This window comes from Vulpes vulpes, chromosome 12, assembly GCF_048418805.1.
Source record: "Vulpes vulpes isolate BD-2025 chromosome 12, VulVul3, whole genome shotgun sequence".
Lineage (NCBI taxonomy): Eukaryota > Metazoa > Chordata > Mammalia > Carnivora > Canidae > Vulpes > Vulpes vulpes.
Window position 1 is genome coordinate 133,656,225 of NC_132791.1, and position 25,024 is coordinate 133,681,248.

General features: G+C 62.0%; 4 protein-coding genes across 17 annotated transcripts; 2 read left to right on the forward strand and 2 right to left on the reverse strand.

Annotated features, from left to right (window-relative positions):
* The first annotated feature begins 1,384 nt into the window (after positions 1 to 1,384).
* On the forward strand, positions 1,385 to 6,229 carry EIF5A (eukaryotic translation initiation factor 5A). 3 transcript variants are annotated; one of them, XM_072730129.1, is made up of 6 exons: positions 1,385 to 1,483; positions 3,716 to 3,901; positions 4,880 to 4,984; positions 5,169 to 5,300; positions 5,387 to 5,460; positions 5,596 to 6,229. In XM_072730129.1, the coding sequence occupies exons 2-5, from the start codon at positions 3,737 to 3,739 to the stop codon at positions 5,447 to 5,449; spliced, it is 465 nt and encodes a 154-aa protein (XP_072586230.1). In that variant the 5' UTR covers positions 1,385 to 1,483; positions 3,716 to 3,736; the 3' UTR covers positions 5,450 to 5,460; positions 5,596 to 6,229. The 3 variants fall into 3 exon arrangements, with proteins under 3 accessions (XP_072586230.1, XP_025861151.1, XP_072586229.1); XM_026005366.2 differs by lacking the exon at positions 1,385 to 1,483 and adding an exon at positions 1,636 to 1,885; XM_072730128.1 differs by lacking the exon at positions 1,385 to 1,483 and adding an exon at positions 2,105 to 2,252.
* Positions 6,230 to 6,424: 195 nt separating this feature from the next.
* Positions 6,425 to 9,196, reverse strand: GPS2 (G protein pathway suppressor 2). Of its 2 annotated transcripts, none has more exons than XM_026005365.2 (11): positions 9,026 to 9,196; positions 8,666 to 8,828; positions 8,246 to 8,355; positions 8,054 to 8,166; positions 7,784 to 7,863; positions 7,609 to 7,691; positions 7,323 to 7,476; positions 7,127 to 7,216; positions 6,966 to 7,045; positions 6,783 to 6,878; positions 6,425 to 6,599 (listed from the first exon to the last, which is right to left on the reverse strand). In XM_026005365.2, the coding sequence occupies exons 2-11, from the start codon at positions 8,757 to 8,759 to the stop codon at positions 6,516 to 6,518; spliced, it is 984 nt and encodes a 327-aa protein (XP_025861150.1). In that variant the 5' UTR covers positions 8,760 to 8,828; positions 9,026 to 9,196; the 3' UTR covers positions 6,425 to 6,515. The 2 variants fall into 2 exon arrangements, with proteins under 2 accessions (XP_025861150.1, XP_072586227.1); XM_072730126.1 differs by having other exon boundaries at positions 8,923 to 9,047.
* A 100-nt stretch (positions 9,197 to 9,296) lies between these two features.
* Positions 9,297 to 20,570, reverse strand: NEURL4 (neuralized E3 ubiquitin protein ligase 4). Of its 11 annotated transcripts, none has more exons than XM_026005367.2 (29): positions 20,137 to 20,570; positions 18,829 to 19,273; positions 18,549 to 18,614; positions 18,100 to 18,398; positions 17,841 to 17,952; positions 17,671 to 17,759; positions 17,115 to 17,187; positions 16,706 to 16,982; positions 16,295 to 16,476; positions 16,008 to 16,105; positions 15,736 to 15,898; positions 15,437 to 15,635; positions 15,273 to 15,349; positions 15,070 to 15,148; positions 14,516 to 14,691; positions 14,297 to 14,428; positions 13,825 to 13,970; positions 13,497 to 13,721; positions 13,303 to 13,401; positions 13,053 to 13,214; positions 12,684 to 12,848; positions 12,064 to 12,222; positions 11,462 to 11,641; positions 11,274 to 11,361; positions 11,074 to 11,181; positions 10,769 to 10,913; positions 10,509 to 10,621; positions 10,268 to 10,433; positions 9,297 to 9,881 (listed from the first exon to the last, which is right to left on the reverse strand). In XM_026005367.2, the coding sequence occupies exons 1-29, from the start codon at positions 20,398 to 20,400 to the stop codon at positions 9,677 to 9,679; spliced, it is 4,692 nt and encodes a 1,563-aa protein (XP_025861152.1). In that variant the 5' UTR covers positions 20,401 to 20,570; the 3' UTR covers positions 9,297 to 9,676. The 11 variants fall into 11 exon arrangements, with proteins under 11 accessions (XP_025861152.1, XP_025861157.1, XP_025861156.1 ...); XM_026005372.2 differs by having other exon boundaries at positions 14,522 to 14,691; positions 16,020 to 16,105; positions 16,718 to 16,982; positions 20,137 to 20,513; XM_026005371.2 differs by having other exon boundaries at positions 16,020 to 16,105; positions 16,718 to 16,982; positions 20,137 to 20,513.
* Positions 20,561 to 25,002, forward strand: LOC112924830 (uncharacterized). Its single transcript, XM_072730127.1, has 10 exons — positions 20,561 to 20,858; positions 21,912 to 22,088; positions 22,468 to 22,575; positions 22,703 to 22,774; positions 22,991 to 23,079; positions 23,716 to 23,880; positions 23,973 to 24,110; positions 24,358 to 24,501; positions 24,651 to 24,705; positions 24,828 to 25,002. Exons 2-10 carry the CDS (start codon positions 22,063 to 22,065, stop codon positions 25,000 to 25,002), a joined length of 972 nt encoding a protein of 323 aa, XP_072586228.1. The 5' UTR covers positions 20,561 to 20,858; positions 21,912 to 22,062.
* The last annotated feature ends 22 nt before the right edge of the window (positions 25,003 to 25,024 follow it).

A 25,024-nucleotide genomic window follows, 5' to 3' on the forward strand; every position in this document is an offset into this window, starting at 1 on the left:
AGCAGTAGATAGGGAGAAGCAGGCTCGTCGCTGAGCAGGAAACCGGGTTAAGGGGCTGGATCCCAGGACCCTGAGATCATGACCAGAGCTGAAGGCAGATGTCTAACCAGCTGAGGTACACAGGAGTCCCCCTAATCTGGATATTTCATATGATTCGAATCATAGGATGTGTGACCTTTATGTCTGGCTTCTTTCCCTTAGCACGAGATTTTTAAAGTTCATCCAGTCACAGCATGTACCAGTACTTCACTCCTTTTTTGTGATCTGATGATATTCCATTACATATATATCACCGCACTTTATCTGTTCATCTGTTGATGGATATTTGGGTTGTTTCCACCTTTTGGCTACTTTAAGTAGCGCTGCTGTAAATACTCCCCTGCAAGGATTTGAGTACCTGTTTTTCACGATTGGGGGGGGGGGAGGAGTGGCATATACACCTAGGGGTGCAACTGTTGGGTTATAGGGACAATGCATCTGCAAGAAGAGCAGGTTTGGGACTTTATGAACAATGCGCCCAGACAGTTGGGGGTTTTCCGTTTTTTAAAGGTAAAAGTAGAAACTCCAGACAGAGGGGTGGAGGGACCTGGGAATGACAGAACATGCCACACCAACTTTTATTACTCCAGGCTCGTGCCTGCAGTTCACGCCCAGCTCGTCCCGGGATTCTTCAGATCCGGGCTGTCTGGTCTCCACTGCGGTGCTCCGCCCCGGGCTTACGGACACCAGCCGGGCAGCAAACCTGGGAGCCGGAGGGAGGCCACCACCAAGTGTCCGGGAAGCCGCCGCCTCCCCCCCGACGAGGAGGGCCGGGGAGGACATTCGGGGCGGCCGGCTGCCTCCCGCTTCGTGGCGGCCCCCGGCCGAGACTCCGAGAGCGCGCCCCTCGTCTCCAGAGTGCCTTAAAAAGGACGCTCACGGATGCCTGTTTTGGGGGCCGGGCGCGGGCCGGAGGGGGAAGGAGGAGGAGGGAGCGCGAGCGTCCCCGGAGCCGCGGGAGCGGAGCTGGCCAGACCCAGGGCTCCCACAAGATGGTGGCCGCCACGCGGCCGCTCTAGCTCGCCGCCGAACTCTATGGCCGGCTGGGCCGCCCGCGCAGCGCGCTGAAGCTAAGAGGGGCGGTCACCCGACCATACTGGCGCGCTAGAAGTGCGAGCGGAAAGAGCCCCGTCGCGCATGTGTGGGGCCGCAGCGGGGGGATGGACTGGGGGACCAGGGGCCCACCCCGCAGTGAAAGTTTTCTGAAACGTGTGAGTCGTTCAAGTCCAGTTAAAGCCGAGGTGGGGCGTTCCTCAGACGCATGCGTCCTAGCCGAGACCAGCCATACAGTGGCGTGGTCTTTTCAACGCCCGGCGTACAGGAGACGTCTGAGGTGGAAGGGGCGGGCAGGATCTCCAGCACGCAGGCGCTTTGAGGCCAAGGCGTTTCCTCCAGAGGGTGTGGAGCGCAGGGCTCTTCATTGCGCAGGCGCAAGTGCTGTCCGGTAGGGCTAGTGGTCTATCACGGGAAGGGAAAAAGAGGTTGAAGGGCTTAAAAAACCGGGTGCGCCTGCGCACTGCCTACCGGTGGGAAGAGCTCCGGGTTTGTGGGGGGCGGAGTCACGCGTACGCGTCATTGGATGGGTAGGTGGGAGGGAGGGTGGAGCTCGGGGAGGATCTGTGCGCTTGCGCAGTGCGGGGGTGGAGGGCGGAGGGGATAGATAGCACGCTTGCGCGGCTGTCAGAGGGCTGCTTGGTTGGTCAGTGGGGAGTCGGCGCCTGCGTACTAAGACCCGTGTGCAGCAGCGGCGGCGGCGGTAGAGGCGGCGGCGGCGGCGGCAGCGGGCTCGGAGGCAGCGGTTGGGCTCGCGGCGAGCGGACGGGGTCGAGTCAGTGCGTCGCGCGAGGTGAGAGCGGGCAGGGCGCGCGTGCGCGGAACCCCGGCGTGGGCCTGGGAGTGGAGATGGAACTGCGCGAGGGTCGGGGAGGGGGCAGAGGGGAGCGGCGGCCGCCGCCGCCGCGCCGGGTTCGGTCCCCGAGCCGCGCGAGGTGCGGAGAGGCGCGGGTGCGCGCCCCGGTTGGCGCGCGGGGTGACGGTTGGGGCCGGCCGGGTGACGTTGGAGCGACGCAGGGCGGGGGACGGCGCGCCGCAAGGCCGCCACGCGGGAGAGGCCGCCGGGCGGCCACGCCGGTGCGAGGGCCGGGGGCCAGATTGGCCCGCCGGGGCAAAGGAACCTGGGTCGTTGAAAACCGGGTGCCGCGCGGCCACGTGAGGTGGGGGAGGGGGCTATTCGGTGAGAGGGCATGTTGGGGGGGGTGGCGGCCGGCCGCGGGGGGGGAGGGGAGGCGGCGTGGCTCGGGCCAGGCGCGGCCTTTGAGGAGGGGGTGGCGGCGGCACCGGAAGTGTCCCCTACCGGAGGCTGCCCTCGGGGTCGGAGGCCGCATGGCTGAACGTGGACGGGGGCCGCATGGCAGCGCGGGGACCCCTCCCCCCCAGATCCCGGCCACCGGAAGCCCCGGGAGGCCACATGGTGGGCGGGAGCCGGCAACCCCCGTCGCGGGGAGAGGTGGTCCTCGCGGGCGCCCAGAGGGGCTTGGAATTTCGGGGAGGGGAAGAAGCCTGGTCACCGCGGAGAGCCCGCTTCGGGCATATGTGAGGGCTCCCCCCCGCCCGATGGGCCCCCGGAGCTCTCTTCCCAACTCTGATGTGAAGTGAGGCGGCCCGTCAGGTATAAGTTGCTCTCTCCCGTGCTCGGTGCTGGAGAAATGGGGGGACCGAGGGCAATTGGACGGCAGCCCAACTCTGCGGGTCGTGCCGACAGCGCCTCCAGGTCCCGGGCACCGCAGCTCCCCGCCGCGATCTGCGCCCTCCCCGCCGTGCGGGGTCGGGAGTCCTCGCTCCGCCAGCCCAGCAGATCTCGGGCTCTCGGCGAGCACCGGCCTTTTGCTTTCATTTTATTGTCATTCACCACTCCCCGCTCCTCCACTTCACACTGAGGGTACAGGCCCGGCCTGAAAAGCCGACAGGACCGGTGCATCCTGGGAAAAGTGGGAGGGCCCTCGAGGAGAGGCTGGGCTCCTGGGTTCCCTTTGGGAAACGAGATGGAGGTGCTTGGCCGGGGGAGAAGTTAGAAAACAACTTGACTTTCTCTCCCTTAGCCGCGTCTGCAAATACGTGCTGGAGAGGCGGGAATCCCCCAAAGAGGCCTTGTGGTTTCCTGTCCCAGTGACTGGCCCGTGTGTGGATGGGGTGGGGGGTGTAACAGAGACGGGTGGGGCCCCGTCCTTTGGTCTCCACCCTCCTCTCCCCCCTCCACGGTAGCTCCGCCCTTTTGCTGGCTCATGGCTGCTCACCTAATTATAGCCCTGCTTGTGTGTGGGGAAGAGGGGTGGTTGGTTTCAGTGGCAAGGAGCACCTGAGTCTCCCAGGAATCAGGCCTCTGCCCATCTTTGAGGTTGCAGGTCCTACTCCCCGGAGCCTTCCTTCCTCAAGCACCCCCCTTTAGCTTTCATGGGTGCTGGGGGTTCAGCTTCTGTCCCCCACCAGCTCCCGCCACACACCAGTTCCTGAGTGTTTGTGGTCCCGATCAGTACCTAACCTGGGCGCTTGGTTTTAGGTCGGTGATGGAAGAAAGGGCTGGGGGGGAAGGGAGTGTTTCAGAGAGGAGTGGGGTATATTGAGACCTCTGTTGACCTCCATCCATCCTGACTCACTGGTGTTCTCTTTTTGACTACAGTTGGAATCGAAGCCTCTTAAAATGGCAGATGATTTGGACTTCGAGACAGGAGATGCAGGGGCCTCAGCCACCTTCCCAATGCAGTGCTCAGCATTACGTAAGAACGGCTTTGTGGTGCTCAAAGGCCGGCCATGTAAGATCGTGGAGATGTCTACCTCCAAGACTGGCAAGCACGGCCATGCCAAGGTTAGAACTTGACCTCTCCCATCTTGCCTTCCCTGTACCGCCTGGGCCCCTGGGTCTCCTGGCAGCGAGGTGTCTCCAGCCCCCTCCCTTCCTTTAGGCTTGGTCACCCCACCCCACCCGGTGTGAGCCCCTAACTTCTTTGGTGCTCTGTTCAGCTGCTCCGTCCTTTCTCCTGGCTCTCACTTTCTCTCTCTTCTCCCTTGAGTCTTAGCTGCTGGGGTTTCTCCAGGCCGCATCCCGAAGGCAGCCTTCCCTGGAGGGCGCTAGCAGACCTCTGAGCTTCCGAATCACCTTGCTGCCCCACAGTCCGTGCCAGCTTTCCCCTTGGATCTGTGCGGCGTCAGGCTGCGTCTCTACCTGCCCCTCCCCTTGGCTCCCTGAGCCGCTCCCTCGCTTTCTTGGACTCTTAACATTCTTGCTAGTGCTTTCCAGGTCAGTTAAGGTTTTTCTCCCCTCAAACTTGACCTGGTTCATCCTTGTTGAATATCTTACGGTTCTGTTCCCTAGTTGGTTTGTCTTGTTGGGTCATCTAGGTATTTGTCTGCGTTCTTTCCTATTGCATAGTCCTCCCTGAAGTCCTCCTCTTCTCAGCTCTTTTCCTCTCATTCCTTTTTGTTTGCCCAAGTTCTGCACCCTTCCTGTGGGTGTCCAGACACTCTCTGAAACCTCTTACTGGCCGCCTCCCGCTCCCCAGGCTCACTGGTCAGTGTTCCCTTGGCTCGGGGTAACTGGCCAATGCAAGCCTTCACTACTGTTGCCCTTGTCGGTCACCCTAGCCTCAGTGGGACTCTTCTGCCCTTGCTAGATGCCAGAGGCTTCCAGGATTCTTCCTTGAGTCCATTGGTTCAGCTCCACCTCCCCTGGTTCTGCCCAAACCACCTAGTTTGACTTCCCTCACTGCTTAGGGGCACCTTGAGGCTTTTTTCATTCATCCTAGAGTTTGGTCGGGTGTCTCTTTCATGTGATGTATATGTGTAGGTCCACCTGGTTGGTATTGACATCTTTACTGGCAAGAAATATGAAGATATCTGCCCGTCAACTCATAATATGGATGTCCCCAACATCAAAAGGAATGACTTCCAGGTACAGAGACGGGTTAGCCTTTTAGTGGGGGTGGTAGGTGGTGGGGGAGGGGGCACAGGCTGACCAGAAGAGCTTGTGCTGAAAGAAGTAGGGAGATGGCGAGGAGTTTGGTGTGGTCAGTTGGCCACTCTTTTGTCCCCGACACCCCTGGGCCCACCCTCAGCTCCCTTCTCTCTGCCCCCAGCTGATCGGCATCCAGGATGGGTATCTATCACTGCTCCAGGACAGCGGAGAGGTGCGAGAGGACCTTCGTCTGCCTGAGGGAGATCTTGGCAAGGAGATCGAGCAGAAGTATGACTGTGGAGAAGAGATCCTGGTACATACCCTCCTGCCCCCAATGCACAGCCCTACTCCGTGTCCCTGCCTCTGGCTCACTTCTGACTCTGCCCTTTGTGCCCTCAGATCACGGTGCTGTCCGCCATGACAGAGGAGGCAGCTGTTGCAATCAAGGCCATGGCAAAATAACTGGCTCCCAGGTGACTGACACGGCCCCATCCCCATCAGAACCCTGCTTTAGCCCCTGATGGTTCTCGGCTGGCTTCTGGCTGCGGCGTGGGCTTCACCCTGTCCTGATGGCATCTCCTGGTCTCACTGATCTCTCTCCTCCCCAGGGTGGCGGTGGTGGCAGCAGCGATCCTCAGCCTGCAGAGGCCCCCTCCCCCAGCCTGGCCCAGCTCTGGCCCAGCGCTTGGCTGGACTCCTCCTACACAATTTATTTGACGTTTTATTTTGGTTTCCCCCACACCCCCTCAATCTGTCGGGGAGCCCCTGCCCTTCATCCTGCTCTCTTGGCCAGGAGTGAGTGGTCCATGGCCTTGGTGAAGCTGCCCTCCTCTTCTCCCCTCGCACTACAGCCCTGGTAGGGGAGAAGGGGCGGGTGCTGCTTGTGGTTTAGTGGGTTTTTTTTTTTTTTTTTTTTTAAATTCAATCTGGAATCAGAAAGCTGTGGATTCTGGCGATTGGTCCTTGTGCCCTCCCCCTCATCCCTGCTCTGGTCCCTTGTTCCCCATGGCCCTGTACCCCAGCACCACCCCACAGACTGGGGACCAGCCCCCTCCCCTGCCTAAGTCTCTCCTTTATCCTGGGGAGGGAAGAGGAGGAGAAGGGGAGGGGACCTGCCCCCTCCTCAGGCATCTGGGAGGGCCCTGCCCCCATGGGCTTTACCCTTTCCTGTGGGCTCTCTCCCCGACACATTTGTTAAAATCAAACCTGAATAAAACTACAAGTTTAATATGAAGGCCCCAACTCAGTTGCTTCTTTGAATTAAATGGGTATTTGCTGACTAGAAAGTCAACTTAGAAATTACACATAAACAACTATGCCAAAGAGTTGCCTCTTACCCACCCACCCAGCTTCGCCTGTTAGTTGCCTGTCACCCCTCACCCTCCACACAGCCCTGGCCCAGCCCGGGAGGGAGGTGACGCACACGGCAGCAGAGGGGCAGAGGCAGGTAAATTTTATTAGACTGGGACACCGAGTTCCCTCACCCACGTCAGGGGCTGGGGCTGAGGCTGAAGATAAAATCTGATGATCACTTGTGGTAGAATCGTGGATTCTGGCTGTGCTGGATGAAGGGAAGACGAGGGCCAGGCTGGCTGGTGGCTGCAAAGCCCGACTGGTGGCAGAAGTGGGGGGACTTCGTTGGTGTGTACCCTGCCCCTCAATCTACACCCGAACTCCCAGCCATCCCCACCCCAGGAGGAAATGGGAGAGGAGGGGTGGGCGCCGCCTCTCCTACACAGCCCGGTTTTCCCCCCGGAAGGGTAGGGCCCCAGCCGGGTCCGACCCCTGGCCTTACCTTTCCTGCTGGCTGCATCTGCACCGGGAGCTGAGGAGAGGCGAGGAGCCCAGGGGCTGGATGCAGAGCCTGTGGGTGCATGGGGCGCAGGGAGGACTACGGAGAAGAGAGTCAGGGTCCAAGGTGGCCTGGGGCGCCCCTGGGCCCAGCACTGCCCCTGCCCTGCCCAGGCTCTGTACTCACAGAGTCTGAGAAGCTGGTCTGCTGGTTAGCGTGCTCCATCTGCTTCTGTAAGGACAGGGCACCGCCAGGCTGGAGGAAGCCTACAAAGGGAAGGACGGGTGTGTGGAACGCGGAGGCGGGGAGGATGCTCAGCCCTGGGGCCCTGGCGGGGGCATCCTCACCTGTCTGGGTGGGCTGAAAGTGGCCGTGCACCGTGTAGGGCTGTGGCTGCGGCTGCGACAGGTACTGCACTGCCGGGAACGCCGAAGGTGCTGAGGGAGGCAGGAGGCACAGCCTGTCGAGCCTCCTTCGGGCCTGCCTGGGCCCAGCGGCCTCTGGGTCTTGGAGGAAGCACCCCCCTCCCTCCCCACGGCTCACCTCTGAGCTGCTGACTGGGGCTATAGGCCGGCTGTGTGGGTCCGTAGTGAGGCGGGGGCTGCGCGGTCCCATAGGCACTGCCGGGGCTGCCTTGGAACTGGCCATGCTCCGGGGTCCCGGGGAAGGCAGCTGCGGAGCCCACATAGTGTCGCGTCTGAGGAAGGAAGAGGAGCGCTGGCTGCTGCTGGAAACTCCTCCAAAGCAGAACCCCAAGCGCCTTGTATGTGCCCCATTTTCCACCATTTGGTCAAGTGCTGGACATTGGTGACTTGAATACTTGTCTTACTGTAAGCACTTGGGGTCCGAACATCTGTTTGGCCCTGTCGGCCGCCATGAGGGTGCCTGGGCGGTTGTGTCCTCCAGGGCTCCCTAGACAGGGAGACGGGCTTCATGAGGCTGCAGTGGGGTGGCTGCAACCCCCGGGAGGGTGCATTCTAACAAGAGAGTTCTTCATTCCTCACCCTGCATGCTGAGGAGGTGAGTCCCAGTGTGGACCGTCAGGCTCTGCTGGTACGCAGCTGAAGTCAGAGTGGTCAGGTCACTGCAGTGAAAGGCAGGCAGGTCAAAACCAAGAAAGAAGACAAGTGCCCCCTCTTTTGCCATCAGACACCCATCTGGTGTTACCCATCCCAGTTACTGTCTCAATTTTATTTTTATTTTTTTTGCCCCCCTCCCCAGGCCGGCTGGGGCTGAGGCGGGGCTCAATTTTATTTTTAGCTCTCCAATCCCACCTCTGCTCCTTTCGCCTCCGTTTCTCTTCTTCATGTAAAACTTTCTTGAGCTGCAGGAAGAGCTGGTGCTTCTCTTCCTGAAGGGCCAACAGCTTCTCCTGCAACTTCAGGATCTGAGAAGGCAGGGGAGAGGAGCTGATGGCAGGAGAGCCAAAGGAGGAAAAAGCTGGGACAGAGCAGGGGGCTGCTTACTTGTTCCTTGGTCTCCTCTAGTGACATTCTCTCCTCCATCTCCTTTTTCTTCCTCCTCTCTTGCTCTTCCTTCATCTTCTGTTCCATCATCTTGTCTACCTCTTCTTCCTCTGGAGAAAGAAGCAGGTAGAATGGGAAGAACGCAGGGTGGTTAAAACACTAGCACGTTACAGATGGAGGAGCGGGGAAACCTGCCGGTGCCAGTGCTCCCTCTGCTCCCCTCCTCCCAGGGGACTGGGAGGGAGGGTATGTCAGGTGCTCTCCAAGGTCCTTCCCGGCCCGAGTCTTCTGGAGCCCTGACCCAGCCTGCAGCTCCCTCCACCAGTGGCGGGCCGTCCCACCCCTCCTCCCGCGCGGCCGCGGCGCGGCGCTGTGCCCATGGTGCGGGGCTTGGGGGTCCTCCCCCTCGGCCGCGCTCACCCTGCCGCTTGCGCTCCCGCTCCATCATGATGTGCCGGTGCAACGCCCGGGCCATGGCGTTGGAAAGCTTGGGGCGCTCCAGGAGCGCGGGCATGGTGCCACGGGGGACGCTCGGGCCGTGGGCGCCCGGCTCTGTCACGGACTGCCAGACCTTGGGCCGGGCCTGCCGAGAAGCGGGCGCTTAGGAGGGTCGCGCCCGCGGGCCGAGGCGGAAGCCCGCCTGCCGCCGCCGCCCCGGTCACGTGCCCGGCGCCCACCCTCCGCCGCCCGGCCGGTCCCGGGTGCTCCGGGTGCGCCTGTGCTCAGCGTGCGCCGGCGGGCTGGGGGTCTCCGGCCTCGGCGCCGCCCGCCCCTCCCTACCCGCCTTCGCTGCGCTTTCTCCGCGGCTCCTGTGCGCCTCGGCCGCGCGTCACATCCGGCTGCCGGGCCGAGTCCTTCCGGAGCCGGGGCGGCCGGCGGCCTCGCGGGACGGGCGCAGGGAAGGGCGGAAGCGGCTGCGACGGGTGCCGCAGGGGGCCAAACTCCGTCGGCGCGCCGGGCGCCCCCAGCTGAGCAGGCCTGGGGCTCGTGGCGGGGGGGGGGGGGGCGGTGCGAGAGGGGGATGAATGAGAAAGAGAGGCCGAGGCGCGCGCTCTGGGACGGCGTTTATTGGCTCCTTGGAAACCCGCGTCCGTAACAACTGTACAGAGGCCCACCTTCCTCGCGCCCGCCCCCACTCCGCCCGGCGGCCCGGGGAGGCTCCTCGGGATTCACAGTAACAGGAACGAAAACGGAAATAAATTAAGTGATCCGGGGGAGGGAGTCCAGGGAGTCGTGTTCCCCGAGTCAGTGCATGAGGGGAGACTGCCGGCCCCGAGTGGGAGGCGTGGGCCCTGCACGCGGAGATGCGTTCCTGCTCCGGAGATGCGTCGGGCTCTGGGGGATCCGGGGGCTCTGGGAGCACCCGCCGCGGCGGGGGATGCTGAGCCAGGGCCGGGGGCCCCACTGTGCTTGTCGTCCAGAGGCCAGCCCTCACTCCACCCGCACCAGCAGGGCATAGAGGAGTGTGGCCCCCTTCTCCTTGGTTACCCACTCGAGTTCTGCGGGGCTGAAGTGAGGGTCGGGAGGTTCTCGGAGGGTGGCCGAAGGGGGTCCGGGAGTGTAGGAGCCCGGGCGAACGCACACCTGGAACGCCACCTGGGCCTGGTGCGTTCGCTGGGACTTGGGATCCCGGAATCTGTGGGGCAAGAAGGCGGCCAGCCGTGAGGCCTCCAGGGCTCCTCCTTAGGCTGCCTGCAGGGGGGGGGGTGTCACTCCCACCTCCCAGAGAGGGGTGGCTTGGCTCTGGCCGCACCCCTGCTTGCTGGGGTCTCTCCAGGGCGCTCCCTGGCTTCTCTCTGCAGGCCTCTGCCCAAACCTAACCTTCGTCACCATGTCCACCCTGACTACTGTGTGCCTGTGCCAAGCACACCTGGGACCCACTGCGTCCCACTCTACTTTTATTTCCACAGTACTAGTCACCTTCAACAGTAAATGTGCTAGAGTGAGACAAGACCCAAGTGTCACAGTGGGGACACCAATGGCAAGCCATGGAGACCCCAGCCCCAGCCCCCATGTACTCACTGCACTTTGGACGCTAGGGTCTCGGCCCCAGCATACTGGAGGGAAGGGGACAGCAAGACGGAAGGGGGCTGCTCCTCCCGGGGTGGGGCGCAGTTCTCGCCAGGCTCCTCAAACCCCACCCCAGGCTTGCCTTTCAAGGGCCGGCAGCTCAGGATGGAAGCAGTGCCTGCGGGGAGAGCCAGTCAGGGCCGCCCTCCTGGCCCAGGCCTGGCTTGCCCCTTCTCTGCCCCTGCCCCCGGACCTGCTCCCAGCTCTCCTCGGTCTAGCACCCTCCGGATGGCTGCCACGTTGCTCCCATGATATGCCATGTGCCACTTCTTAGTCATCGTTCCAGCTTCCAGGCGGGGATTCACCCTAGGGTGTAGACCGGGCAGACTGGACAAAGATCCTCCCCTCGACCAGAAAAGGTTCTGTGGCTTCTTCCACGCACCCTCTTGGGAGCCTCCTTCGTCAAGGAAGAAAGAGCACGAAAGCAGACGCATGACCCTGCCCTGCGTGTACCTGAGATTGAACCTGCACCAGCCGAAGGGCAGCGCGTATTCCCGGGGGGGCTCCCCACGGCGCCTGTGGGCCTCGTCACCTCGAAGCTTCCGGCAAGACTCACAGTAGCACAGGCTCCGCTTGGGCGGAGGCATGAAATAGTCCTCTGTGGAATAGTGAGGAGCAGTGTGGGTGCTACAGCTCCCGCCCTGGGCCTCCAGCACACAGCCCCTTCCTGCTGGTTCCCGGGGCTCTGAGCACAGCCCAGCAATGGTCCAAGGGGTGAGGCAGGCTCTGGACGACTGGGCACTCACCCAGACACTCACCAGGAAGCAACAGCAGTTCTTGGAAGCGGGAGCAGAGGGCGTGGTACTCGCAGCTCTTGAGAGGGCTGGCAGCTGGCAGGGGGCCCCAGCACACACTTTCCTTGATACCTGACAGGACAAAGGGGGACACGGGTCACGGGAGTTGGGGCGATGGGGTGGGACAGGGCTGGGGAGGGGCTCGGCCCTGTGGGCTGGCTCACCATCCACCATGTCCGCTTTCTCCATGTCCCCTTGGGTTCCAGCACTCTTCCCACTGGCTGCCCCTGGTTCGGGACTCACGATTGTCACCTGCCGGAGAGGGTGTGATGAGTGTGACTGAGCCCCCAGGGCCTGCTAACTGGCTCCCAGATCACAGACTGCCCCACGCCGGGCCCTTGTTGCCACTCACCTGCTCACACTGCCCATAGAGGTCCACAAGCGCATGGCAGGGCTGGGGGACATCTGATACCGCCACCCCCTGGTCCATCCCATTGACGTGGAGATGCAGGCCCCCAGAGCTGTCTAGCCGCAGCCCCAGGATGGTGCCTTCAGGACACGTGTCCAGATTTGGCCCAAACTTCTCACAAATCTGGGAAGAGAGACCTACTGTCTTCCCAAAGATCAGACTCCCACCGGCGGCAGCCACGGCTGTCCACTGCCCACTGTAGTCCACATAGCCCTTCACCTACTTGGGACTGCCAATGCCAGGGCTTTGACACCATGCTCACCGTCTGCCCAGGCTCCACCCCATCTCTCAAATACCTACAGTCTGCTCCCCTTTGCCCTCCCCTACAACATTCTCAATGGCAAGGACGCAAAAAGACACAGGACGCCCCAGAATTCCGATGATGATGCTCCCGCTCTTGGTCCCCCACCCCATAGTCTTCCCATATAGTGCACCTTTATACCTGTGGCCCCACCACCACGGCTGGAGGCCCCACTTCAACCTGTGGGCCAGCCCCGCCCAACGCTGAGTCCTGGCCCTCTCCCCTCCCCCTGCTCCCTACCCACCTTGAGACCATTGTGGAAGATGCCGCGGCCCCGCAGCAGCCAGGCTGCCCGTTTGAGGGCACAGGCAGAAGCAGGGAAGTTGAGCCTCTCAGGCGGGCAGGTGATGACTCCCAGGACCAGGGAAGATGTCCACTGCCGGTTCAGGAAGTCTATCCGCACCTGGAAGGGAAAGGCGGCCACTCCGGGATCATGGCCCTCTGGGAAGAGGCTCCCCACCCCAGCCAGGGACGGAGGCTGGCACCTCCCGGGGGGGAGCCCTGCAATGCCCCCCTTCTGAGGCAGGGAGGGACTGCAAACGGCGGGTTCGTTTATTTCCTTCCTGTAGCAGGAAGGCCTGCTCCACTGGAAAGCCCTCTCTGCACCCACACATAGTACCAAGTGTCTTTCTTGGGACCCCACCAGCCCATCCCCACTGCTTCCCTCACCAGCTACCAGGTGGGCCTTCCACACAGTCCACGTACGAACCCCACCACGGGGTATGAACGAATCACAGCCCATGAAACTCATCCAAGGGGGCTGCCTCCACCTTGCCTTCAAATGGAAAGGTTTTCTCCAGGAGGGTTGGCCCTGGGTCACCCCACACAGAAAGAGCTGCAGTAGGTTAAGGAGCAAAAGCCCACCTGGACTAGGAGCTGGGGCACCAGGGGCTGGTTGATGACAACGATGCCCTGGTTGTAGCTGGCTACGCGTGTGGCCGTACGGTTCCCGTTGGACAAAAGAATATTCTTCCCATGGTTCTCCAGGAACTCCAGCGCTGTCGACATCATGGCCACTTGACTCTGACCCTGGCATGGAGCAGATATGGGCTGCTGGGGTTGTCCATGCGAGGCCCAGCTGCCTCACCCCGCCCTCTGCCCAGCGTTGACACAGAGCTTGCATCTACACCCCTGCGACCTGGGGCAGAATCAGAGAACCCCAGAACACCCCGGTGTCCGACGGCCCACTGAGTGGCCATCCACATGCCCTGTGTGCCCCACACAGCCTCTCACTCTCAAGCTGTGCTCCTCCCCATCGTCATCTTCCTCGGCCTCGCTGCCCGTGTCTGAGCTGGGAGATGGAGGCTGGGTGCCCTCGGGCTCCTCCAGCCTCGTGGAGCTGACCACAGATACACTCCGTACCGGTCCGTAGAGATCCAGCACGGCCCACACATTCTGGGGGCAGGAGTTAGATGCAGAAGTTAGACACCTGCAGGGGGCCTCCAGCCTACACCCCCAAACCCAAGAAACGTCTCAGACCCACCTTGGCAATGCCGGTAGCTGCGGGCCCCATGTCCTCTCCATCCACCAGGATGTGCATCGTGTCATCTGCGCCCCGACGAATGCCCACGCGGCTCCCCACCTAGGATCGAGGTGACACGAGCACAGATGCTCAGCCCCCCACCCCCCTCACCCACGTGCCCACCTCCACCCTGTCCCTGGAGCCAACAGTGTCACCCCCAGCCTCTCCAGGCTCCGGCCGTAGTTCATCCTCTGGAGCTGCCCGTCACGCCTCACTTCACAGCTGGACACCATCCAAGTCGTCTTTGTCCGGAGCTCCGGGAGGGAGGGAGGCAGCCCTGGGCCCCCGCCTGCACCAGGCCCCATCTCCCCGGGTGCTAGTGTGGTCAGCCCCAGCCGGAGGGAGCCCGCCCACTTCTCATCCAGTTCCTCTACTTTCACCTAAGGGGGTAAAAGAGAGGGAGAGAGAGCAGAGCAGCCGGCACTAGCAGGAGCAGGAGGATGGGAAGCAGCCTGGCCCTGCCACAAGGGCCCTCCCGCGCACCTCAAATACTTCCTCCGTCTTGAGCTCCTTGGTGCTGAAGACCAGGCCGTGCGCATAGCCCGCCGCACGTACCGCCCTTGTGCCATCCTCCTCCAGGGCCACATTTTTGCCGCAAGTACTGTGGAATCGGTGAGCCACGCCAGCCGCTGCGGAGAAAGGAAGGGGCAGGACTGGGGTCAAGGCTTTCAGATGAACTGTGAAGCTGCCATTCAGGCCCCGACTGCCATTGCCGTGCGACCTCCCACCCTGGTCACCACGGCCAGCCCCAATCCCCAAGCACATGAGCAGCTTCCAGCATCCTGGCCCAACTCCAACCTCTTCCTGGTGGCTTCCTACCCTGGCTTATTCCCTCCCCTGGGTCTGTAGCTGAGGGGGCTGCCCTGTCCTTGAGCAGATCCCCGTCCGCTGTCACCGCGTCCCTCCAGCCCCCAGCTTGCAAGCATAGTCCACCCGCCCTCCCCACCCGCTGAACCTGGGGAGTGCAAAGGGAAGGATTTCTCGGTGGCGGTGTTGCTGGTTGCCAAGCTGTTGTCCATGGGGCCGGTGGCATTGGTGATGGACACTTGGACACACTGGCCGTAAAGATCCACTACTGCGTACACCTCTGGATGGAGAAGGAGGGGATCAGAAGCCCGAGAGCCCGGGCTGATCTGGCATGAGGGTGGCGGGCCAAAAGGCACAGAGCAGTCACCTTTACCCGGAGGCAAGCCTGAGCAGGCGGCGCCTTGGTCCTGGCCGTTGATGAAGTAGTGCAGGTCACCCTTTGCTGTTCGCATCATGCCGATGCGTGCACCCGTGCCCAGGGCATCCAGGTCACACCCGTAGTTGTTGCGCATCGTGTTCCCGTCTTGCATGATGGCCGTGCCACTGGAGAGAGGACAGAAGGACCGCTGAGCCTCCTGCCTCTTCCCCACACAGGCCTCTGAGCAGTCTCTGATCGTCAGAACCTTCCAGTGCCTTGCATCAGGATCTTCATCTGGGGTCTGAGACCCAATCCTGTCTCCCATACCTCTGGGGACCCACCCAGAGAAAAGCGGGAGCTGCCATAAGAGAAGAAAAGGAAGCTGGGCCACCGTGGGGTGCGTGGTGACATGGGAGCACTTCCCAGAATGGAAAGAAAAGAGCGACCCGATCCCTTGGACCTGTCGTTGTCCAGGGCCACCGAAGGCCCCAAAGCTGGCTTCCCTCATCCTCACCAGCTCCACCTGACCCTGCCAGGCTGGCTGTCCCCACAGGCAGCCTAACCTCAGCATCCATGTGTCGTAGTCAATGTCTGTCATGGTGTTGGGGAATTCGAGGTCTTCCGGCCGAATGGCAGTCACTCCTAGGAGGTAGCAGCAAGGGATCAGAACCAAGGCTCCAGCAATGGGCAGCCAGCACCACCCCCAGCACACACAGTCTGTCACACACGTGCATGCACGCATGCAGAAATGCACAGGTGCCCTTACCAGCCTCAATGGAGCCTGACCAGCGGTCCACCATCTTCTGAATAACGATTTCAAACAGCTCTCCATCCCGCAGGGCCCTGCCAGAGACAGCGGCAATCAGGCCCCAGTTGGGTGGCCGAGGCTGGGCGGCGGGAGGCTGGGGCCGTGACAGCGCCAACACTGACCGGTTGGAGATGACGATGGCGTCATTGAACTCGCTGCGGCAGTTGTGCCGGAGTGCAGTGCGGCCCCCGTTGGTGATGACTGCATTACTGCCGTGCAGCTGGTGGAAGCGCAGGTCAGAGCCCCCAGCCCCTGATGATGGGGAGCTGGGAGACACCTGGTTGTTCCCTTCAGGGAGGGGCTCAGGGGCCGGGGGAACCTCTGTGAGAGTGGTCATCACCCGTTAGGCTTCCAGTGGTCTCCAAGGCCCCCCCCCAGGCCACCCCAGCACCCCCCAGCTCCTACCCAGCCCAGCCCTCACCCACGTCGTCCACAATGGTAGCTTGGGCTGCCTGGCCATAGAGGTCCACAACAGCGTAGACGCCTGGGGGCACATTCCAGGCCGCAGGGCCCTGGGTCATCCCGTTGACGAAGAAGTGCAGGGTCCCGTCCTCCCGCCGCACCACGCCCACCGTGTCCCCTGCCTTGGAAGAAGGGGGGCTGGAGTGAGGAGTCAGGCAGAGTTCCCGCCTGGGCTAGTCCTATAGCAGCCCCGCTGGGCCTACCCCCCATCACCAGGCCTGGGCGGCACACCTGCTCCCCCACCTTGAGGCGGTCCAGATTGTGCCCATACTCGTCCAAGATGGTCGTTCCGTTGTGCATCACCCCATTCCCGGTCATCATCCAGGTCCCTAGGGGACGAGGAAACACAGAGGACATAAGTGAGCCCCGGGACCCCTGCCCTTTGCAGCCCCCACAGCACTCCTCGCCCCCGTGGCAGGCCGCCGCAGCAGAACAAGAACAAGCCAGCTCCGTCGGGGCTGTGGGGGCAGCTTCCCCCTTAGGACCCGATCCTGGCCCCGCCCTCCTTGGGAGCTCACCAGAGCGCAAGTTGGTCATGGTGGAGGGCAACTGGAGGTAGGCAGGGTTGTGGGTGGTGACACCAATCTCAATGGAACCAGCCCACTTGTCCACCATCTTGTCGATGCGCACCTGAAACACCTCTCCGTCCCGCAGGGCTCTGCTACTCAGCACCACGCCATGGTTGAAGTCATCTGTGGCACTGAGGGCACAGCGAATGGGTAACTCTGAGCACACCAAAGCTTAGCTCGTCAGTGCCCACCTCACACCTGTGGTGCTGAGCCACATGGCTGAACTTCACTCTCCAGGAGGCACCCCCCATACTGTCAAGAACTCCCCAGGCCAGAAGCCACCCGCCCCCCGCCTGCCTCCTGCTTCTCCACCCCTCCTCCGATCCTGTTAGAGTCCCTGCAGCAGGCTTCTCCCCACACCATGGGCCATACTGGGGCCTCAGGGCAGTGCGTCCCTCGTGGGTGATAGCTGCCTTCTGCCCGCAGTTGGGGTGGAAGAGCAGGCGCTCAGGCTCTGCCTGGGTGGCAGGAGTGGCGCGACGCAGGGCGCCCTCGGGGGACAGTGCCCGCAGGATGGCATTGTTTCGACGCAGCCGGTCGCTGTGGTTGTTATTGTGGACGATGGTCACCTTCACAGCCATCCCGTACAAGTCCACCACGCCGTACACCACTGGGGGTGTCAGTGGGGTAGCCACGCCTGCCGGGGAGAAGGCGGAGAGGGAAGGAATATGGGGAGACCAGCATCAGAGAGACACAGGACAGTAAGGTACAGACCCCTGCCCAACACCGAAAGCCCTAGCCCAATGGCCTGCCTCAGGTATCTCCTTACCCTGATCAATGCCATTGATAAAGAAGTGCAGGGCTGAGTTGGATTTCCTTGTGAGACCAATGTGGTCACCCTCCTAGTCAGAGCAGAAAAACAAAGATTTGGAATCCTCCCCCAATCAGGCTCTGGCCCAGGCCGCAGGGGAACAGCCCCAAAGGCACCTGAGTCTTGAGCCCCTGAACCCTCCCTCACAGCAAGTCTGGCACAGGGTGAAGCCACCTCATAAACAGCACCTTAGCCACCTCTCCAAGCAATTCATGAGCTCATCTCAGGCGTGGAGAAGAAAAGAAAAGAAAAAAAGAAACCCATACCAAACATAGTGAGCAAGCTTCTTGACTGTAGTCATGACCCCACACCACCCCTCAGAAAAAAAGAAAACCTCTGGCTCTGAAATCTGAGTGCCTAACTACCAGGCAACCGTGCCTTCTCAGAAGGAACCTCTTGGAGAAAGATCAGAGACCCTGTTCCAGGTCACAGCGGAGACTGGGGTGCCCGGGCAGGGGTGCTGGGTAACAAGGCTGCCCCAGAGCGCAGCCCAGACTGCATGCCCACCCCTCACCTGCAGCTCATCCAGGCTGAATTCACAGTACTCCCGGCGGGTACCCTTGCCATTGGTCAGGATCCCACAGCCGCTCATCATGATGGTGCCTGTGGGAAGGCAGACGCCCGGCATCAGGCCAGGCCTTCCTTCACCATGGGAAGGTGTCCCCGCCCTGCCAGGGCTGGTACCTGACTGTAAATTGGTCATGGTGGCAGGGTACTCCAGGTTGTTGGGGTTGTGGGTGGTGACACCAATCTCAATGGAGCCCGACCACTTGTCTACAAGCTTGTCAATGCGGATCTTGAGGGGAGCGACAGCAGGAGGGAGAGGAGGGCATGTCAACGTGGAGAGAGGACCCTCGGCCCCACCCTTCCAATGTCAGGGATCGAGCCCCATTTTTGGTTCCCAGAGGGTGAGGCACCAGCCAGGGCCCAGGACCTCACACACCTCAAACATCTCATTGTCCCGGAGAGGGCGGTTGGTCATGACAACCCCGTTGTTGAATTCGTCCAGGGGCCGGCGGCGCTCAGCTGTCTTATTGTTGTTGCTGAGTTTGATGAGAGTCCCGCACTTCTCGTGAAAGAGCAGGGCATCGTTGGAGGTGAGGATGGGCGAGGTGGCAGCCCCGCCAGACCCCAGTCCTTCCCCTGCTGGCGGGGAGCTCAGGTTCACATTTAGGAGCCCCCCGTTGTAGGCAGAAAGGATGGCGTTGCCCACCACCTCAGAGAGCTCCATGCTGGCAAAGTCTAGGCAGCAGGATGGAGGAGGGAAGCCGGAATGAGGTTCTACACATTCAGGCCCTCCACCCTCCCCCTAATCCTCTCCTAAGGGTCCCCTCCCCTCACCTTCCGCCTCACTTCCCATTCCCCTTCCCAAAGCCTCCAGGGTGCCCTCACCATTATGCGACTCAAGGCTGTTAGGAAACGTCTCCGGCCGGGGCTGCGCTGGGGACACCATGAAGGCTGGGGACCAGGCAGGGTGGGAGGGGAATGAGGGTTCAGCCCCTGCTGCAGGGCCCACAACCAGGACACCCCTCCTGTAGCCCCTGCTTCCCCTTCAGCAGACTGGGGTCTGAGTGGCCCTACCCGAACCCAGACTCCATGGTCACTAGTCACCCATGCCTTCTGCCACTCCCCCTGTCCCACCTCTTCCCCTCGGCCCTGGCTGGGTTCTCACCTTCATCCCCAGAGGTCGCCTGTTCAGTCAAGGCGGAATCTTCAGGGGGCGCAGAGGGCTCGAGGGGAGGTGTGGGGATGGGAGCAGGGGGGCTGAAACCTGGCTCGGGGGGCAGCACGGTGATCTGGGTGCACTTGCCGTAAAGGTCCACCACGGCCCAGACCCGGGCGGGGAGGCCCGTGGCGGCAACACCACAGTCCCGCCCATTCACCCAGAGCCGCAGCTCCCCAGCAACTGTGCGCTCCACGCCCACACGGTCCCCTTCACCAAGCTGGTCCAGGTCCTGACCATACTCCTCCAGCACAGAGCGTCCATCCCTCAACACCGAGCAGCCTGACACTACCCATGAGCCCCCCTTCAGCCCTGTGGCGCTGCTTGGGAAGTCCAGAACACTGGGGTCTAGGGCCGTCACCCCAATCTCAATGGAGCCACTCCAGGAGTTGACCTGTGATAAGGGTGGTGGACAGAGGCTCAGGATGGGCTACCGTGGGTCCCCAACCACTAGGAAACCACGTTTCACAAACCACGCGTCCCCCTCTCTCCACACCCCTAACAGCTAACTGGCTTTTCTCTCGAGACCCAAGACACGACTCCAGAGAGGTGGTCCTGTGAGCAATCATCTGGACTGTCTCAGGGGCTGCTGGGCCCGCTGTACCCCAGCAACTCTGCCCCCACTCTGGGATCTGTCCCCAACACCACCATGCCCTGGCTGCAGCCCCCCCCCCCTTCCAGCACCCAAGTTCCCAGCTCTCCATGCCCATCCTCCTAGCTCCTGTCTACCACCCTCCTCCCCCCTCCCAATTCCCCCCACCCCCAGCCTCATTTTCTCCAGGGCTCCTGCTCCACTCAGGTTCTCTCTCTTCCCAAGTTCCATCTGTGTGCACCTGGCCTCTTCCCCGAGGGGCACACAAGCAGGCACACCTCCCCTCGGCCCCCCTGAGGGTCTCTCCTCACCCACCTCTTCGCCCCAGCTGATCCTCCAACGGCCGGTCCTTCCCCGGCTTGTGTTCTGCGCTCCTACCACATCCCCGACATCCCTCCATCTTTTCACCTCCCCAGAAACCATCCCGGGAGATCTGGACCCTAACCACCCCTGGGGTGGCAGCGTCCTGTGTCCCTTCCCTGCTCCGGGGTCTCGAGCAATCTCAAGCTCTCGCCGTCCCTCTCCCCTTCCCCGCCCGCCGCCTGGTGCCCCGACGGTGTGTCGGTTCGCTCTCGGCAGCGGGCGGCGGAGGCCAGCCCGGCCGTCCCGCCCCGCGTCTCCCGCTCGCCCCCTCCCGCCTCCCTCCCGCGGGCCCGGCTCCACACCTTGCGGTCGATGCGGACGGTGAAGACGCGTCCATCGCGCAAGGGCTCCCGGCTCAACACCAGCCCGTGGTTAAACTCCTGGCCCGGCTGCTGCCGCCGCGCGGTACGCCCGCAGGCCGACAGGCTCACCAGACGCCCGGTGCGGGGGTGCAACTCCCCGCCGGACCCTGGCCCTGCGCCGCTCCCGCCGGGGCCCCCACCCCCGCCCGGCCCCGGCCCGGGGCCGCCCCCGGAGCCCCCGCTCCCACCCGACCCCGCCGCCATCGCCGCTGACACCGGGGCCGCGCGACAGCCGCGCGACAGCCGCGCTTGGCGGCACCGTGGCAACCGCGACGCACAGACACCCAGAGGGAACGGGATTCCGCGCTGGGGCCGGGTATGCTTTACGGCACTGCCGGGCAAGGAAGCATCCCGGGCTAGGGAACTAGTAACCCACCACGGTGGGAACGGAGGACGACGGGGTCGGACAGGTTTGCTTTACGGCACGGCGGGGTGACGGCGAGGTTCTCAAAGCCGTGCGGGCTGGGACAGGGAGCTTTTGCGACAGAAGAGGAAACGACAGCCGCAGGCACCTTTACGACGCAGGGGGTCCGCCCCATCTTCAGCTTGGCAACAGCGGCACCGACGACCCCGCCCTCGCCGAGGCACGCGGCCCCTCTAGGAAGCCGCTTTACGGCGGGCGGAGGGGGTGTGTTCCCCTCGCGCCACAGCCTTCGCAGCGGGTGAACAGCGGCCGTAGGACCTGGGGAAGGGAGCTGGGCGCTTTATAAATGAACACCTCGGCGCCGCACCCCGCCGAGAGCGGCTACGTCTTTGCGACACTGTCGCAACCTCGTCGCTTTGTATCACACCTCTCGTGAGGGGCACAGCAGGCCGACTTTGGGGAGAGGGCCGGGGGAGGCTAAAGGGGCTGGCAGTACTTCCAGATAAGCCCACCCTGAACTCCCATCCAGCCAGACCCTTAAATCTTAAAGCCACGGATAAAGAGTCCAGTAAAACCTTGGCAGGTGGTTTCCAGCAACGGCGCTGAGGAATTGACCCCCGCCCCCCCCAAAAAAGACCCCCGAGCTAGGAACAAGCCCCCAGCCCAACTCTGCGAGCTCGCGCTGAGGCTGAAAGGCTGTGACGTCACAAGGCTTTTCGCCCGTGACCGGGACCCCCGATTGTGATTGGATAATTCGGATGAAGGCGGTGATGGGGAAGAAGGGCGGGAACAAATCCCAGAGACAAAGAAAGAAGGCCTTTGGGTGGGACAGAGAGAGGCAACCAGAGGGCAACCCCCCAGCCCGAGGGCCCTACTTAGAGTCTGGAACCCCGGATCGCTGCCCCGAAGAGCGGCGCGGAAGTGGACCCGGGCCTCTGCCAGAGCGTCCCCCGCCCGGCGCGGTGGGGGCGGGGCCTCGGGGCGGGGTTATGTGGGGGCGGGGCAGCTGAGAGGGGCCCCCGGGAGGGGCCATGGAGAAGCTGGAGGCTGTGGGGGCCGCTGGCTGCCTTGGTGGGGAGTCTCCGGGAGGGGCGAGCAGGGGGGCGCTAGGAGGCGTCGGAGGAGTCGAGGCAGACGCCGGGCCGCCCTCCGGTGCTGCCTTGTTTCACGGTTCTGAGCCCCCCCTGCACTCTGGAGGGATCGTAACTCGCAGTCCTAGAGTTAGCCGGCCCTCGGCGGGGGTATCGGTCCCCGGTTCCGGGCCCAGCCAGCACCCTGGGGAGGTGGCGGGCCTGAGCGCCGGGTCCTGCCCAAACCCTGACGGATTCAATGCCCCCTTCCCTGGAACCAGTGTATCCGGGACCTGCGGCCTCGAGTCTGGGGGCTCTGGGGTGTACAACTCGGGATGCAGTCCACCGCGCTCCGGGTCAACTTGCTCGCACTCCCACAAACCTGGTGAGGACCGACCCCGGAGCATCCTAAAAAACAGCAGCTCCATCTTGATGCAGAAGTGCCTCCATGCGGACAAGTAAGGAGCCCGGCTCAGGGGGCAGCGGCGCGGAGCCCGGAGGGCGGGGTTCCCGACACTGGAGGGGGCGGAGCTAGGGGAGAGGGTGGCGTCCTAAGAACTGGGAAGGAGAGCGGCTGAGGGCTGTGAGCTGGAAAATCTCGGGTTCCAGGCTCTCTGGGGCCGCAGCTGGGGCCCAGTAAACGTTGTCAGGCCAGTATGTTGATTATCATCAGGTATGGCACCCTCGCCTCGCCATCCTCAGGCTCCTGCGCCTCTGAGACCACGAGAGGATACAAGAGAAAGGTTTTTGAATAACTGAAGGAACGAGGGAGGGTTGTGAAGGGGAAGGTCACTGGAAGGTTTCCTTCTCCTCTCTTGGCTCCTACCCCTATTCCAGGAAAAAGTCTCAGCGGTGGGATGAGATGAATATTCTGGCCACCTACCACCCTGCTGACAAGGACTATGGATTCATGAAGGTGGATGAGCCCAGCACTCCCTACCACAGGTGCTGAGCCCTCAGCCCGCATCATTCAGCCCAGAACCTTCCCTATTCAGAGAGGGTAAGGGGGAGGCAGAGAGACCCCAACAGCCTGATGCCTGCATCCCAGCACTGCTTCCTCCCTCGTCTGCAGGCTGCAGGACGGTGATGAGGACCTGCCTGGAGCATCCTCTCACACAGTGACTCCTGAGGCGCTGGCTGAGAGGTGAGAGTCCAGCCAGAGATCAGAAGAGATGTGAGGCCTCTTCCTAACCTCACCCCTGGGGTCAGAGCCAGTTCTGCTTTTTCGGCCACCAAAATGAGAGGTGGTACAGTTCCCTGCTATCAGGACTGACCAAGGTCAAGATCGGGGAGTCAGCCCAGCTAGGCCCCCCTTGTGATCTCCCCTTTGGTGCCCCCAACTAGTCTCCCTCCCCTTCAGGTTTGCAACAATGGACAATTTGTACCCCAAGGTCCTACAGTACAATGAGAACAGAAGCCCAGGGTCTTCAGACAACTTTTCCAAGACACGTGAGCTGAGGGGTCGGGACTGAGGAGAAAGGGGAGGCAGAGTGAACCCTCCATGGGAGCCTGGCAGGAAAGCCAAGCTCTCACAATGGCCCACAGACTCCAGTGATTTTGAAAAGCACCGAAAGTCACACTACGACGAAGGAAAGTTCCTTAAGGCTCAGAAAAATCCTTCTTCCAGTAATAAGCACAGCGACGGGGCTAGCACTAGCATGGGCAGTAGCAGTCGAGGCATGATGCGGGACCCAGAGCCCAGGCCTGCGGAGAGAGGCTGGCCGGGAGGACTGGCCAGAGGAGTCAAAGATGAGATTGGCCTGGTGACCAGGAACCACCTCTTAGAAGTCAAGGGTCAGCTGTGGTGCCCGAGAGGGAGTTGATGGGAGGCACCCCCAGGGAAGATAGAAGGTGGAGGAGGTGGGGTCCTCAGCATGACGGCCCTCGGGAAGCCTGAGACAGGCTTGGGGAATGGATAGGTCACCAGGGTTTTCTCACATGGGAGGACATAGAATTGAGATGAAAATTGGGGGCCTGAGCTTCTCCCCTGAGGGAGGGCATTATGGACACCTGGGGGTCCTAGACCCTTGACGTGGCTGGAAGACTCAGATCATTGAGTGACTCATCATCTGGGTGACTCTCCAGATTCCCGTAGCTTCCAAAATCAGTGCCCAGTTTCAGCCGCCATCATGTCAGACAAGGAGATTGGCCTGCAACGCAAAGAGTATTATAGCAAAGGGAGGTACCTGAGGTGCTCCCCACACCCGGAGCTTGAGGAGGACACAGAAGATGAGCATGACCAGCAGGACAGTGAGAGCTCGGCTGGGTCAGCCTGGGATGGGGGGTGCTGGTAGCCAGCAGATTAGTGGGGTGCCCCAATCTTGGTCCCGTGATGCTTGCAGGCTCCGTAAATTTTAACTGGGTGATTGAGAACCCCATAAGCACAGAGGTCCGTCTGCTGGACCACACAGGAAACCCTGTTCAGGATCACCAGGCCACTGAAGACTGCCTGACGGGGACAGTGGTGACATCACAGCCTGGTGAGGGCACCAGGCCACAATGTCTAGCTCTTGACAAGCACTCAGCCCCCCAGCTCCCCTTCTTTGCATACCGGTGGATCAGCAGTGGTTACTAAGCATGGTCCCAAGCATCCTGGTGTGCAAGGCCTGTGTTGTTCAGAGAGGAACCAGGGAGGCTCCAAAGGATTTGGGGCCCTCTCCAGCATGGCACTATCCACTGGCCCCACGCCTGCTCCCTGACTCCTCTCTCCTACCCGCCCCCCTCCAGGAGCCGGCCTGTCCTCCAAAGACAGAGCAGAGTCTGGCTGGTGTCAGTGGCTGGTATCCAAGGGGCTCAACTGGCAGAGCCCTGAAAGCTTGGAGAGAGAACCTGGAAGCAACCGAAACTCCCCACACCAAAACCAATGCAGACGTGAGCCCGGGCAAGGGCGAGGGGCTGCCCGTGCTGGCCAGGGAGGGAGAGGGCCTGAGTGGGTAGGTTCCCGGGAGTTTCGGAGTAACGTGGGCCGGATCTCCTGGCCACTTCAAGAAAGCCAGTAGCCCAGTCCTTTCTCTCTGCAGACGAAACCCTGCGGCTTCGCTGGACACAAGAGGAGGAAGCCAGACAATGGAAAATGTAGGCAGCTGGGGATGGGGTGGGGGCCAACCCCTCCCAGCCCTCACCACAATTGAGGTGGGCAATAAAGAGACACGCAGGAGTCTGGGTGCCGTGAGTTGTGACTGGGCCTGCTGGGTCAGTGAGGACAGGAGGAGCGAGGGACCTCTGCACACAGGAAACCACAGCAGGCGGAGCCCAGAAGAGAGCTGGGAGCGGCTTGGGATACTGGATCAGCAAGGGTCTGTGAGGCCCAGAAGACCCATCTGCAGCAGGGTGACGGTGATTGGTGTGGCACCGCCAACCCACCAATCCTAATCTTACCAATAGCACCATGAAT

Excerpts from the sequence above, each read along its gene's own strand:
- EIF5A (XM_072730129.1), top strand. The coding sequence starts at position 3,737 with ATGGCAGATGATTTGGACTTCGAGACAGGAGATGCAGGGGCCTCAGCC. Across the intron at positions 4,985-5,168 it reads TCAAAAGGAATGACTTCCAG|CTGATCGGCATCCAGGATGG; the intron begins GTACAGAGACGG and ends CTCTGCCCCCAG. Across the intron at positions 5,301-5,386 it reads ACTGTGGAGAAGAGATCCTG|ATCACGGTGCTGTCCGCCAT; the intron begins GTACATACCCTC and ends TTGTGCCCTCAG.
- GPS2 (XM_026005365.2), bottom strand. The coding sequence starts at position 8,759 with ATGCCCGCGCTCCTGGAGCGCCCCAAGCTTTCCAACGCCATGGCCCGG. Across the intron at positions 8,167-8,245 it reads TAGAGGAGACCAAGGAACAA|ATCCTGAAGTTGCAGGAGAA; the intron begins GTAAGCAGCCCC and ends CTGCCTTCTCAG. Across the intron at positions 7,864-8,053 it reads CGGAGGCGAAAGGAGCAGAG|TGACCTGACCACTCTGACTT; the intron begins GTGGGATTGGAG and ends CTTTCACTGCAG.
- NEURL4 (XM_026005367.2), bottom strand. The coding sequence starts at position 20,400 with ATGGCGGCGGGGTCGGGTGGGAGCGGGGGCTCCGGGGGCGGCCCCGGG. Across the intron at positions 14,692-15,069 it reads TACGACACATGGATGCTGAG|TGGCACGGCCATCATGCAAG; the intron begins GTTAGGCTGCCT and ends TCCTCTCTCCAG. Across the intron at positions 13,402-13,496 it reads GGAGCCTGGAGAGGCTGGGG|GTGGGGAGCCGCGTGGGCAT; the intron begins GTGACACTGTTG and ends CCTCGATCCTAG.
- LOC112924830 (XM_072730127.1), top strand. The coding sequence starts at position 22,063 with ATGCAGAAGTGCCTCCATGCGGACAA. Across the intron at positions 22,576-22,702 it reads CCCAGCACTCCCTACCACAG|GCTGCAGGACGGTGATGAGG; the intron begins GTGCTGAGCCCT and ends CCTCGTCTGCAG. Across the intron at positions 24,111-24,357 it reads AGTGGTGACATCACAGCCTG|GAGCCGGCCTGTCCTCCAAA; the intron begins GTGAGGGCACCA and ends GCCCCCCTCCAG.